This window comes from Acomys russatus, chromosome 24 (assembly GCF_903995435.1).
Source record: "Acomys russatus chromosome 24, mAcoRus1.1, whole genome shotgun sequence".
Lineage (NCBI taxonomy): Eukaryota > Metazoa > Chordata > Mammalia > Rodentia > Muridae > Acomys > Acomys russatus.
Window position 1 is genome coordinate 59,316,493 of NC_067160.1, and position 13,864 is coordinate 59,330,356.

General features: G+C 48.1%; 1 protein-coding gene across 2 annotated transcripts; it reads right to left on the reverse strand.

Moving 5' to 3' along the window:
- Positions 1-136: 136 nt before the first annotated feature.
- On the reverse strand, positions 137-13,151 carry Rexo4 (REX4 homolog, 3'-5' exonuclease). 2 transcript variants are annotated; one of them, XM_051166187.1, is made up of 8 exons: positions 12,649-12,909; positions 10,005-10,330; positions 8,014-8,154; positions 7,626-7,819; positions 5,960-6,048; positions 3,517-3,591; positions 2,315-2,389; positions 137-1,224 (listed from the first exon to the last, which is right to left on the reverse strand). In XM_051166187.1, the coding sequence occupies exons 1-8, from the start codon at positions 12,844-12,846 to the stop codon at positions 1,105-1,107; spliced, it is 1,218 nt and encodes a 405-aa protein (XP_051022144.1). In that variant the 5' UTR covers positions 12,847-12,909; the 3' UTR covers positions 137-1,104. The 2 variants fall into 2 exon arrangements, with proteins under 2 accessions (XP_051022144.1, XP_051022143.1); XM_051166186.1 differs by lacking the exon at positions 137-1,224 and having other exon boundaries at positions 2,197-2,389; positions 10,005-10,282; positions 12,649-13,151.
- Between the last annotated feature and the right edge of the window lie 713 nt (positions 13,152-13,864).

A 13,864-nucleotide genomic window follows, 5' to 3' on the forward strand; every position in this document is an offset into this window, starting at 1 on the left:
CCAAGGTTTCCCCCCACTGTAGGAAGATCCTGTCTTCCAGCCCTGAAATGCTGCCCTTCTGGTCCTGGGGTAAGGGAAAGAACCACCAGGACCAGTGTTCTATTTTGCATTCCACAGTGACAAATAAAGAAGCCCTAGGCTGCTCCTGGCATGCCTGGTCTTTCCTGCTGCAGGAATGCCTGGCTGTGGGATCACTGGTCCTGCCTTGCAGGGCTTCAGAAGACTCTAGATGACGGGAAGAAACTGAGCTCCCACAAACTCCACTTTTATCCATCCATTTATTTTTGGTGGTGCTGGAAATGGAGCCCAGGGTCTTGCACATAGTGAACAAGTGCTCTCTGAGTCACTCCAGTCCGCAGCGGCTTAAAAGCAGACATCCATCATTATACACCTGGGTGCACCTGCTCAAGGGTTGTCAGGCCCATAAGTTCACTCGCCACTCTGTACTTGTTGTTAGCCAGAAAAGCTACTGGCAGGACAGTGGGCAGACGGTCTTTCTCTTACACTGCCCCAGGGGGTAGGATCTTTGCCCTCTAGACGTCCCTGTGTCCTAAGTCTCACCCCGAGGGCTGTGTGGAGAACACCATACTGGACACTGGCATTTTAGATGACTCTGGGCCAAGCAAAGGACATGAGTGAAAAAGTACCTCCAGCTTCCCTTAGGTCCAGCAGAGCTTATCCCCTTACTTGTAAGAGGAGAAATTGATGTTTGCTCCTTAAGGGAAGGTGCTGAGTGCCCAGGCCGAATCCAGCTCTGCTCATTGTCAAGTGGCATGGTAGTGCAGGTGGTCACAGGCACTCTGTGGCACACCCATCCGTTCCAGCGCTCTCCTTCTGCACCTACAGCACATCCCTGACTTGTGCCCCATATCTGGCCAGTCCACCTCAGCACACAGGTGCAGGACCAGGCCCTGGTAGGAGAGTCAAGGAGGAAGTTTCAGCATCTCACAGGCAACACCCCTGCAGCCGTGGCTCTGAGAATGCTCACCAGAGGGAGTCCTTTCTGTACCAAGACCTGTTGGGCCTCCATAAGCCCATCCCAACTGCCACTGGATTGAAGAGTCCCTGAAGGATAGGGGTGGTGGTGACAGCAGCAGGATGGTGCTAAGCGTACTCATTGCAGTGGTCTGGAGTGGTTGCTGGGGGGCGCCGGTCTGCAGTAATGCTCTCCCACTCACGTTTTACCATGATGTAAAGCCTCATTGCTGCCTGGGCATCCTGGACCTGAGTGACAGACAACAATAATAACCACCCAGCTATGAGAACACATGACCACAGACCACAGAAGCAGCCCTATGACTCCTGAGTCTCATGATAGGCACAGCACTGAAGCTGTAAAGCCAAGAGGGAGACACACCTCACACGGTGACTAGGGTGGGGCAGTAAAGGAGAAAACCATGAGAAATGGCTGGGGCATCAGAGCACAAGCTACTCCTGTGCTTCAGACTCAGCCACTCTGTTCACAGGGGCAGAAAGGGAAACCCCATAGGAGGAGGAAGCTGGATCACCACAGCAGACATAGCTGAGTCGGGCACAAGGACTCAAAGAATCAGGCTACACTGCAGAACCCGTTCTCCTTAAGCAGACTGCCTGGCCAAGAGGACCTGTTGGGACTGAGAGTCCCAAGCCACAAAGTCCGTTAGCACCTTTGCTCATTGGAAAGGCTCCATCCCTTATGCCTCAAGTGCTGGAGCCTAGGTCATCAAGGTGGCAGTGTAGGATAGTGGGACTTTTCAGCACTGGGATTCTAGAAACACACGAGGTAATTCTTGGGGCACCAGTCAGTTCTGCCAGGAGTGAACTGTCCCTTTCTCCTTGTCATCTCTCCAATCAGCTAATCCTCATCACCATAAAGTTCCCCAACCTCAGGTATTTACTAAAAAACTAGAAGTACACAAACAGCCCTCAAATAGACTGGTAAATTTTGTTCCAAATTCTTACTGTATATTCTTTATGTTGAGTTCAAGTTAAATGTATATATTTAAGGGGCTAGAGTGATAGCTCAGAGGTTAAGAGCACTGGCTGCTCTTCCAAAGGTCCTGAATTCAATTCCCAGCTACCACATGGTGGCTCACGACCATCTACAATGATACAATGAGATCTGTTACCCTCTTCTGGCATGCAGGAATACACACAGGCAGAACACTATATTTATAATAAATAAATCATTTTTAATGTAAATATTTAAGATACAATAACATTTTGTAAACCTGCTCTGCCTAGGGTCCTCTCTTCTGTTTCTATGGTCAAGTGACATGTGTTTAGGGGTTTAGGTTAGGTGTTAAGTCAGGGGCTGTTACCCACTGATACTTACCGAACAGTGCTCTGCCTGCTGGACCCTGATCCCTAAAATTTTCTCAGAAAGTTGTTTCAGAGATGGTCTTCCACTCTGCAAAGAGAAGGATACACTGAATGTGCTGCTTCCATAGGCAGGAGGATGAAACTGGCTACGGAGCACACCCAAGTAACCTGAATTTCCCTTTCACCAGGAGTGTCTAAGACACTTAAGGCTGCAACCATTAGCTTACAACTTGCTCCTCTGCGATAGAGGAGGAGCACTGGAGGAGGCTACTGGAGATAGAACAAGTGTGGTAGAGTGCTTTTAATTTAAGTTTTTGCTTTTTTTTTTGAGACAGGGTTTCTCTGAGTTAGCCTTGGCTGTTCCAGACTCGCTTTGTAGACCAAGCTGGCCTCAAACTCACAACAATACACCTGCCTCTGCCTTCCAAGTGCTGCGATTAAAGGCATGCGCCACCACCGCCCAGCTTAATTTTTTTTTTTTTTTGCTTTTTTATAGAGACAGGGTTTCTCCTTGTAGCCTTGACTGTCTTGGAACTCACTTTGTAGACCAGGCTGGCCTCGAACTCAGATCTGCCTGCCTCCGCCTCCTGAGTGCTGGGATAAAAGACCTGCGCCACCACACCGGGCTTAATTTTTCAATGTTTATTAGTTATAAATAGGTATGTCTAGCTGTATGTGGGTATGTGCACATAATTGTAGGACCTGAGAAGGATAGAGACATCCGGGCCCTTGGAACTGGAGTTATAGATGATTCTGAGTCGGAACTGGAGAGATGGCTCAGCAGTTAAGGGCACTGACTGCTCTTCTAGAGGACCTACATTCAATTCCCAGCACCCACATGGCAGCTCACAACTGTCTGTAGCTCCAAGAGCTGACACTCTCATACAGACTTACATGCAGACTAAACAACAATGCACATAAAATAAAAATAAATAAATTTAAAAAATAAAAATAAAGACTGAGAGTCACCTGACATGAGTGCTGATAATTTAACGGAGTTCTCTGCAAGAGTAGCAAGTGTTCTTAACAGCCAAGCCATGTCTGAGGAAAAGCTTGTGGAGCTGGTTCTCCCCTGCCTTCATGTGAGTTCCAGGGATTAAACTCAGATGTCAGACTTATGTGGCAAGCACTCTTAAAGGTTAAAATGAGAAGCCAAAACAAACTAAATCCCTTTAGCCAGGGACCAGCCACGGCTCAGCACCTGTCATTACGTACCTGCACTCGCCTCTTGAACGGTTTGAATTTTTGAGTGTCCCTGATTTTCTTCTTTGGATGATCAAGGAACAGAACCTAGAAGGAAATGATGACAAACATCTTCATCTCATCTGCAGCAGTGGACCCCCCTTTCCAAAGAATGGCTCACAGGGCGCCACAGGGTATAGCCCCCCAAAAGAGGTAGAGCTTCTCAAATTAACTGCCCGACTTAAAGTGATACCCAATATTCAGAACCACGTTAATAAACATAAAATCTGGACAAGTCTGGTTTATGCACTGAGTTCCAGGCCAGCCAGGAATTTACAGTAAGACCCTGTTTCAAAAAAAACAAAAAACAATAAGTAAAATAAAATCTTGACATCAAAGATGCTGAGAAAAAGTTAATTAACCTGCAACTGACTTCTCTGAGCTGGATCTGCTCATGGGAAAGCAAGAAGTGAAATCTAACAGCTCACCCTGCAATTTAGCAGACTTCTAGGTTTATACAGCCCCCAAAAGTGACCCACTGGAGGACACAAGTGTGGCCCTGGTGGCAGTCTTCTCTAAGGTACCATGTCAGTGAATGTGTGACTTTGGTTCATTTTTAATTGTTAAACATGTGTTGTTTTTCTCTTTTTGGCGCTGGGGAGAAACCTATAGGGCCTTATACACATGAAGTGTATACCTTGCCACTGAGCTACATCCCTAGCCCGGAATGGGGAAATTAAACTCCCATTTAGTGGTTCCTGAAACACACGAATACAGTGACACTACAGATCACACCCAGGAAGGACAATGTCCACTGTCTAATCATCAGGAATCTAAAAGGCAGAAGCTAGATGTCACATGCCCTAGCACTGGGTGGAGTCCTCTGAGCTCAACTGCCTAACTGGCTGACTGTGGCCAGCCTTGGAAGGAGGTGACACCCTGCGGAAACACAGCCTATCCAGTTCTCTCCTGTAGGGACAGATGAAACAGCAACTATGTTAACCCTGCCAAGCTGAGATACTGAGCAGCTGTGAGAGGGCATCTGGGTGCACACCCACTGCTCTCCTGAGACCTGCCCCCAACACCTTAAAATTCAGCTCTGCTACCCACAAAAGCCTAATCCTTAAAGGATTCAAAGGATTACATAAGATCTGTTTACACTGTGTAACTGCTGGTGGCACTCAGCAAGGCTCTGATGTCTAGCAATAGAAATCCTCAGGAGAGGGCTTGAGAGATGACTCAGAGGTTAAGAGCACTCTGGCTGCTCTTCCAAAGGTCCTGAGTTCAATTTCCAGCAATCACGGGGTGGCTTACAACCATCTATAATGTGATCCAGTGCCCTCTTCTGACAAGCAGGTGTACATGCAGGCAAAGCACTGTATACACAATAAATAAATCTTAAAAAAAAAAAAAAAAGTTCTTAGGCTGAAGAAATGGCTCAGTGGTTAAGAGCACTAGCTGCTCTTTTAGAGGACCCAGGTTCAATTCCCAGCACCCATATGGTAGCCCACAACTGTCTATAATTGCAGTTCCAGGGAATCTGGCATACTCACAGACATATATACAGGTAAATTACCAATAATCTTAGCTGGGCAGTGGTGGTGCACGCCTTTAATCCTAGCACTCAGGAGGCAGAGGCAGAGGCAGGTGGATCTTTTGAGTTCTAGGCCAGCCTGGTCTAGAGTGAGTCCCAGGACAATAGAGCCACACAAAGAAACCTTGTCTTGGGGGTAAAAACAAAACAAAACAAAACAAAAAATAAAAAACATCAGCCCACCACACCAGATGACAGCAGAGGTGTCCCTTCTGCCACGTAGACTATGCTCCCCTTTTCCTGTTGCGCCTTCAAATGGACCAGACAGCAGTTTGTTTGTGAACTTAAAGTGACCCATGTAATGAACCCCGGCTAGGTCTTCCTCAGATACTTGGGCAGAACAGGAGGCCGAGCTTCTAGCATCACAGCAATGCCTAAATATAAAATGGACACATAACAAGAACCCTCGGGCTTTGACAGTGTCAAGAAATTTGTCTCTGGTCATGAGACACACAGACAGGCCACCTACCAGGTCAGATAGGTGACACTCAAAGCCCCCTACACAGAGCTGTCAACACTCTGCACTGGAGTAGTATAGTCAGGACTCAAAAAACAAGTACCTCATGTGGTCTTTTGGACACAGCCAGAGCTCAGGTACCTGACACTATTCCTAGAGAATTACCAAGTCAAGATAAAAATTCAAAATTAAAAACCCCCAGAATGTTGCTTCTGAAGACAGGCATGTGAGGCCATGTGTGGTCATATGAAAGAGCTGGTGGTTGTCAGGTGCTGTGGCACATGCCTGTAATCCCAGCACTTGGAGAGGCAGAAGCAGGTGCATCTCTGTGAGATTGAGACCAGCCTGGTCTACAGAGTGAGTCTAGGACAGACAGAGACCCTGTCTTGAAAAAACAAAAGAGCTGGTGGCCCCAAGCCCTGTACCTTTAAATCATTGTGCAGTGCATGCCCCACCAAGATTCTGCCCTTCAACATTTCTGCCACTTCCTTCTTCACAACTTCAAATTCTTCTCCTGAAAACCAGACAAAGAAGTGGTTAACAATACATAACTCACCGAGATTCTGAGTTTCTCCCATGCCCGGCCAGGCAACGATAACAGGTCAAGCCCTTAAGGATACACAGAGCCATGATGGGAGGCAGGGCCCTAGAAGTGTCTCCCTGGATGCCAGGATGTGGAAAGCTAGGAGGGACTCCACTGTGCTTTGTGCCTGCTCCCACTTTTGGGGACAGGGAAAAAAAGACAAGAGCTTTAGAGCCAAGCACCAGCCGGGCGAGGTGGCGCATACCTTTAATCCCAGCACTCAGGAGGCAGAGGCAGGTGGATTGCTGTGAGTTTGAGGCCGGCCTGGTCTACAAAGTGAGTCCAGGACAGCCAAGGCTACACAGAGAGACCCTGTCTCCAAAAACCAAAACAATAACAACAACAAAGCCAAGCACCAATTAGCAAATTCCTACTGCTAACCCTAGAAGCACAAGAGCATTTAGACTTTCTCAGGGACACCTGACAGCATGCTTCTCGTTCAATACAACTCCTACTTAGGACTGCCTATGTGGACTCAGACTGAATCTCTCCCACAGACAGTGCAAGGACGGCTATATGGGCCCTAGTCTGCTCTGCTGCTCTGTCCCAGCAGACATCCTTTGGGAACCACCTTGCCCTGACTCCTACCAGAAAGGGCTCTAAAACCACTTTATTGCCCAACTCTGTTCAGAGCTAAAAGGACCAGTTTCCCTTATGAGACAGAAAGCAAGAGCTGGGCTGGAGAGATAGCTCAAAGGTTAAGAACACTGTCTGCTCTTTCAAAGGTCTTGAGTTCAATTCTCAGCAACCACATGGTAGTTTACAACCATCTATGATGAGATCCAGTGCTCTCTTCTGGCATGCAGGCATACATGGCAGGCAGACCACTGTATACATAATAAATAAATATTAAAAAGAAAAGAAAGCAAGAGCCAGTCAGACTATGGTTCAAGGAGCCACATTGTTGGCCATGGGCATCACCAGTGGTGAGGAGTGGGAAGAGACCACAAGGTTGCACCCTTGTGCTCTTGAGGTCCCTCTAGGAGGCAGGCTCAGAGCATCCTAGATGTCCTCTCCTATTACAAATCAGACCCAGCCTCTGCTAATGTTGGGTCACTTCTTCTAACTACCTCCCCATCTAGCCCCTGCCTCAGAACCAGTCTTCTGACTGCCACCCTGTTCTCAACGTCATAATCACAAGGACCCTGCTAAAGGCCTCACTGGCAAAACTGCACTAGAGTTTCCCAAAGAGACCCTGTGATTTGTCCCCAGCTACCATGCAGCCTACCCACCCTTCATGACTTTCCTCCCAATCCCCAACACTCCATTTTATTAGCTACTGCCATCCAAGAGCACTGTCCTGGGTAGGAGGCAAAGAAGCACAGGACACAAAAGCACGAGAGCCAGGAAAGGGACCTTTTGTATCTGCAAACTATGCTACTCTAGGGAAGAGGTAACAAGGGTCAGGACCCCTGCTATGCCGTCTTCAGGAACCCACAAGGGGAAGTAGGAGAGAAACGAGTCCTCCGGCCATCTCCACTGCCACTCCAGTCTTATGGACATCATACCCTGCTTCAGGTTCTCAGGCCGGATCCCACTGACCGCTGTCCTGTAGTCAGTCACGGGCTCGGTTGGCTTGACGTACTTGTCATAAACACACTTCCCATACTGGTTCACGATGGACACTCGGGCTGCGATGCTCTCTTCCCCTTTGGGGCCCACGCCTACCATCTCACAATCCAGGGCCAAGGCTTTTGTCAAGCTGAGGGGAACCAAAGGCCCCAGTGTAATAACTATCACGGGCTGGGATTCCAGTCAGCCCATTCATTACCATTTTGCACCCCTAAGACCTGCTGGGCACTCATGGCTCAGTGCTTACTCCTCCTCCTCCTCCCCTAAGATCCCATTTCTACAAGGCAGGACTTTCCCAATAGGCATGGCCCAGGCCCAGCTTACCCGCCGAAGGCCTGTTCCTTCACCAGGGAGATGGTGGTACTCTTGCTCTGCCCCAGCCGCTTCCGTACCAGCATGGCTGCCTCTGGGCCTATGGCAGCCTCAATATCATCGGGATCCACATCATCAAACCAGATGTCTTCCCTATGAGGTAAAGATGAGAGCACCTGGCTGTGAAAAGACCTGGAGCACCGGATGCCTGCTGAAAGGACCTCTGCCCAGCTGGGAGGCTGTGAGAAGCAGGAGGGCTGGTGGTGAGGGGCAGCACGTGAGGGCTGGCAGGACTGCTCCCCCTGCAAACAGTCCAGATAAACCTGCTGTTGCACTTTTCTTTCTTTCCTTAATATTTTATTTGTTTGCGTAATTTGCCAGTAAGTATATTTATCATTTGCATATCTAGTGCTTATGATGGCCAAAAGAGGGCATGCATTGGATCTCCTGGAGCTGGAGCTGCAGAAGGTTGTGTACTTCCATGTGGGAACTGGAAATTAGACCCAGGCCTCAAGAGCAGCCAGTGCTGGGGGCTGGAGAGATGGCTCAGTGGTTAAGAGCACTGGCTGCTCTTTCAGAGGTCCTGAGTTCGATTCCCAGCACCCACATGGTGGCTCACAGCCGTCTATACTGTGATCTGGTGCCCTCTTCTGGCAGGCAGGCACACACGCGTACAAAGTACTATACGTATAATAAATACATCTTAAAAAACAAAACAAAACAAAAGTGCAGGCAGTGCGCTTAACCACCAAGCCATCTTTCCAGCCCCTCACCATTGTTTTTTTAAATGTGCAAATATATCTATTATCTAAGACTTAGGAACTACAGATAAAACCTAAAGAATGTAGAACAGAAATGTGACCCACTTCAGCAGAATACCAGTAACAATGACATTTTCTTTTTCTTTTTTTTTTTAACCAATGACATTTTCTAATTAAACAATAAATTTGTTATCAATCAAGACACACAGGTAGAAGGACTGCACGACAGGCAGGGAGACATGAAGGGACCTGTAGCTTGCACTGTCTTCATATTTGGACGAGTGAGAGTGAGACAGAGTGGAGACTGGCGCACCATGCCTATCTGGTACTCCAGCTTTCTAGCCCGACTTCAATGTCATTACTCAAAAAGGATGGACTGATGGACCTCTTGCTGTGTGTTTCTTTGCCTTCTTCATTAAGCTACCCTGACCCCACATACAAATGCTAAAGCTAACATCTGTGTGTCTCCCCTGCTTATATCAGCCTTAGGAGAGAGGGGCCTTGTTGCCTCTCCAATCCAGCCTGCTGTACGACTCAGAAGAAGCAGCCAAACCCATGTCCCTTCACCCTTCAGCAACTGTGTCCTGTAGTCTGTCGTGGGCTCAGTTAGCTTGACTTGACACAGCTGATTCCCAAGGAGAAGCTTTCTTTCCTCTTGGGGCCCACGCCCACCAATGCACAATCCAGGGCCAAGATTTTCCTTAGGCTGAAGGGAAGGAAGGAAAGACCCAGGTAGCAGGAAGCCAGCGTGCCTTGTAAGTATATGCCCTCTAGGTAAGGTGTCACCACAGTGCTCACTCAGTAGCCAAAGACACTAAGCAACACATGCGGCACTTCAATCCCTCTAATCATACAGAAGGCCACACTGAGGAAGAAAGGAAGCAGAAATCTGCTCAAAGCCATCAGCTGGGATGCACAGGGACCCCTTATGGATCTATCACACATTTTGTTGGCACTTATCTTGTGCCAAGCTCTATGTTGGGGCCCAAAGACACAGCATTAACTATAGAATAGGGTCTGCCTTCAGCAACCCACACTCTAGAGGGAACAGGTGACAAGTGAACAACAGATAAACATCACAGGGCTGGTGAGGAAGACACCATCAGGGAGGGCCAAACGACTATGTGGTCCTTCTTCTTGGTGGTGAAGACAGGGGAGGCTAGATGTGCCTTTAGGACCATCTGTTTCTGTGGCCCCAGTAGCAGTGGATGTACCAGTCACCACAGCAGAGTTGATACTCACTCAGTGGGCGTGGACTGATTCAAGGCGACAGCTGCCTCCTTAGCTTTCCACTTATGCCTGATGTCCCCTTGATGAGAGGAGATGTCACTCTGTGTCCTCTTCTTGGCTTTCTTCTGCTCTGTTTCAGAGGTCTTTGTGGGAGGTACTAGTGTCTTCCTGTACTTCTTAGCTGCAGACATAACAGAATTCCCAGGGGTCTGGTCTTCTGTCCTTCTGTCTCCCTTTGGTTTACCTTTTCTGTTCTGCTGGACTATTTGAGGATGCATTTTGTCATCCATCTGAGAGACAAGAGGTTTTTCTGGGGCCTGTGACTTTTGTTTCAGCAGCTAATGGAATCAAAATTAAATATAAGCCACATTTATATATATTTCTAAAGCCACATTTAAATTTTGAACTGACATACTACAGATTAAAGAAACTTGTATGTACAAACATGTATGTACATGCACACACTTCCCATCACCAACACTACTAGGAAATTATTTGGAAAAGCCTTTTTTTTTTCATTTAAAATTTTATTTTGCCAGGCATGGTGGTGCACACCTTTAATCCCAGTACTTGGGAGGCAGAGAAAGGTGGATCCCTGTGAGTTCAAGGCCAGCCTGGTCTACAAAGTGAGTCCATGACAGATAGGGCTATACACAAGAAAAGCTGATTTTGATGTGTATGGTGTTTGGCTTGCATATATGCCCATAGGACAGAAGAGGACATCAGATCCCCTGCAACAGGAGTTACAGACAGTTGTGAGCCACCATGTGAGTGCCAGGAATTAAAGCAGGATCCTTTGGAAGGGCATCCTAGCCCTCACCTCAACCCCCCCTTTTTATGGTTTTTTGAAATAGGGTTTCTCTGTGTAGCCTTGGCTGTTCTGGACTCACTTTGTAGATCCGCCTGCCTCTGCCTCCTGAGTGCTGAGATTACAGGTGTGCTCCACCACACCTGACTGCTTATACATTTTTTTAAATTTTATTTTTACATTATTTTTATTTTATTTTATTTTTTGCTTTTCGAGATAAGGTTTCTCTGTGTAGCCTTGGCTGCCCTGGACTCACTTTGTAGACCAGGCTGGCCTTGAACTCACAGCAATCGGCCTACCTCTGCTTCCCGAGTGCTGGGATTAAAGGCGTGTGCCACCACGCCCGGCAACTGCTTATACTTTTAAGTCACTGACGTTGAGATAGTTTTCCTTTGCTTCTTATGATGCTTCTTCATTCCACATTTCAAAGTCATATTCTATACCACATGCACCAGAATGCCCTAACAGCCTAGAGTGCTGCACTGAGTCGGAGGGCAGGAGGACCACTCTCACTTTTTAAATTCGGAATTGCATTTAAAGTGACTTCCATGTTCAATACTATGGGGCATAACGATCACTTCCTTTACACTATCTCTGGAGGTTGGCTAAAGGTCAGAGCCTGAGGAAGGCCTGTGGGAAGGGAGTTCAACGGAAAGAAAAACTCCTGTCAAACCAGAGATGGTTGATGAGCACAGCCATAGCTTTGAGCTTATCCAGGCAGTGCGGAGGTCCAGGAAAGCAATCCCTCCTTGTGTTCAAATCCCCAGTTAAGACCCCAGCAAGACGGCAACCAACTAATAAATGGTGCAGTGAATTTCTACTTACCCACTCCCTTAAGGGTTAAGAGACCTGAAAGACTCAGATTCTTGTAGAAAGCAGAGCCAACTCCAAGTTTCCTATAGTAAATATTCACTCCATGCATTTAATTTTACTTTACTTTCTTGGGAGAAAGAACAAGAGCCAGCTTACAGAGCCTGGATGGCCACAGGGTTTAGCCGGTTCTTTGTGTCCAGATAGGAAAATCCACACAAAGGTGGAGGGTTATGGAACTCAGGAAGTTCCTTACTCTCTCTCGTATTACCCGAGGCTCCATGACATACACTCCAGAGGATTACCTAGAGGTCAGTGGTGCAGAGACATGGCCAATATGCCAGTTCTGCTGTTTACATGCTATGTGACCTTCCTTAAGCTCTGTCTCAATTTCCTCATCTAAGAAGCAGGAAGGTAAAAGCACCTAACTAGAATATAAGAATTTGCCAGGCGTGGTGGCGCACGCCTATAATCCCAGCACTCGGAAGCCAGAGACAGGCAGATCGCTGGGAGTTCGAGACCAGCCTGGTCTATACTGCATGTCCAGGACAGCCAAGGCGAAAACGGAGAAACCCTGTCTCGAAAAACAAACAAACAAACAAAAATTATGAATGAGCATGGGTTTACTGGCTCACACACGTAATCCCTGGATTTGGGAGGATGCGTAATGTAGGTGGATTACCACTAGTTTGGGGTATACCCTGAGCTACATGAGTTCCAGAACAGTCTGGGCCAGAACTCGGGGACACAGTTTAAGACAGAGGCAAGGTGGCAACCTAGATGTGATCTCCGATTGAGAAAAAGAATGTGAGTGGAAGCAGAGCAACCTCTAGAGCATACAGAAGCATTAGCCACTACTAAAATTGGCAAAAGGCCTAGACAGCCGTGTCTATAGAGGCCGAAATTACTGCGGAGGAGTCCGTACAGTATGGACTGGCCCTTCCTCCACGTTTTGAAACCTGCCATAGCATCCTTCGGAGGAAGCTACCCAACCAAAAGTCCGGGATGGGGATGAAGGGGGCATGTTGCCAGTCTCACCTCTTGTAACGCCTTCCAATTTTGAGAAAAGTTCTCTGGGGATTTCGGTGGTCGGACTGCAACAGCTGCCGGGCGGCTTCCGGGGTCCCCGCTCCCTCCCTGCGCTTTGATCTTCTTGAACTTCTTCCTGGCTTTCTTCCGAGTGAGCTTCTTGATAGGCCCAGGTTGGGGCACCGGCGCGGTGGCCTTCGTCTTCATCTTCTCGCTCTCCGCAGCCCGACGCAGCAGAGAAGAGACTCGGATTCGGTGGCAACCGCGGAATCACAACTCAGCCGGCAAGCGTACCTACACACTGAATGAGGCAGCCCGGATTGCTCTTCTTTTCGCGACCTGCTAGAAACCGAGTCTGCATCTTTGGTTCCGCATGTACACGGACTCGGCGGCCAGACCGCTACTTTGCACTCTACCGACTGCCCGGTCTGGCTGGCAGCGCCTCGGCTGACGACCTAGAATTTGACAAAAGGGAGCCCAGGCCTTCACTAAGATCTGGAGCCTGGGGAGGGCGGAAATGAGGAGAAGCTGGGATACCGGAAAAGGTTCGGGAGAGTACTGTCGGTGTGGCACTCCGCAAAAGGAAGGAAGAGGCGCAGGCCGGACTTGTGCAAGGTTCCCTGGGCGCAGCCGTGAGGTCTTCCCCAGGCATGCTTAGACCGGGTTGCTGGTTGCAAAGACGCGCCAGCAGTTTTCGATCGTAATGATAAAACAAGATTATTAACCGCAGTGTTAATAAATGACCGGCAATCCATGTTTGACTCTGATGATGCAATACTTAACACAGTTGAGGCCTTCACATTCGAATAGTTTACCTTTGGGTTTCTCTGCATGGAGATATGCACTAAGCCAATAGACCACCTAGGAAAATCAGGGAGCCACTTGGTGGCGGTAGTTGTTAGGAGAAATATCGACCCAGGCCCCCCAAGAGCAAATTCTTAGCACAAAGGAGCTTTATTTGCCTCAGAGGGCAGGACATAAGAGACAAAGACAAGAGATGGAAGATGAGAAGGGAAAAGGAACTGGGGGGGGGGGGGGGGGGCTATTTGTCCCAGGGGACAAAGGACTGCCTCCGAATAGAGAGGAGACAGATGTAGCCTATAGGAAAATGGTGGCTTATAAAGGTACAAGGGGAAACTCCGTGTTAGCATGAGGTGTTTAATTTTAATTGGGCAATGTAATTAGGTGAGTCAAAGGGGGCTTTTGATTGCTGGACTTGAGAGCT

Coding starts and splice junctions, on each gene's coding strand:
- Rexo4 (XM_051166187.1), bottom strand. CDS start 12,846: ATGAAGACGAAGGCCACCGCGCCGGTGCCCCAACCTGGGCCTATCAAG. Junction 2,390..3,516: donor CGTTCAAGAGGCGAGTGCAG/GTACGTAATGAC, acceptor TTCTCTTTGCAG/AGTGGAAGACCATCTCTGAA. Junction 1,225..2,314: donor AGCAGGCAGAGCACTGTTCG/GTAAGTATCAGT, acceptor TCTGTCACTCAG/GTCCAGGATGCCCAGGCAGC.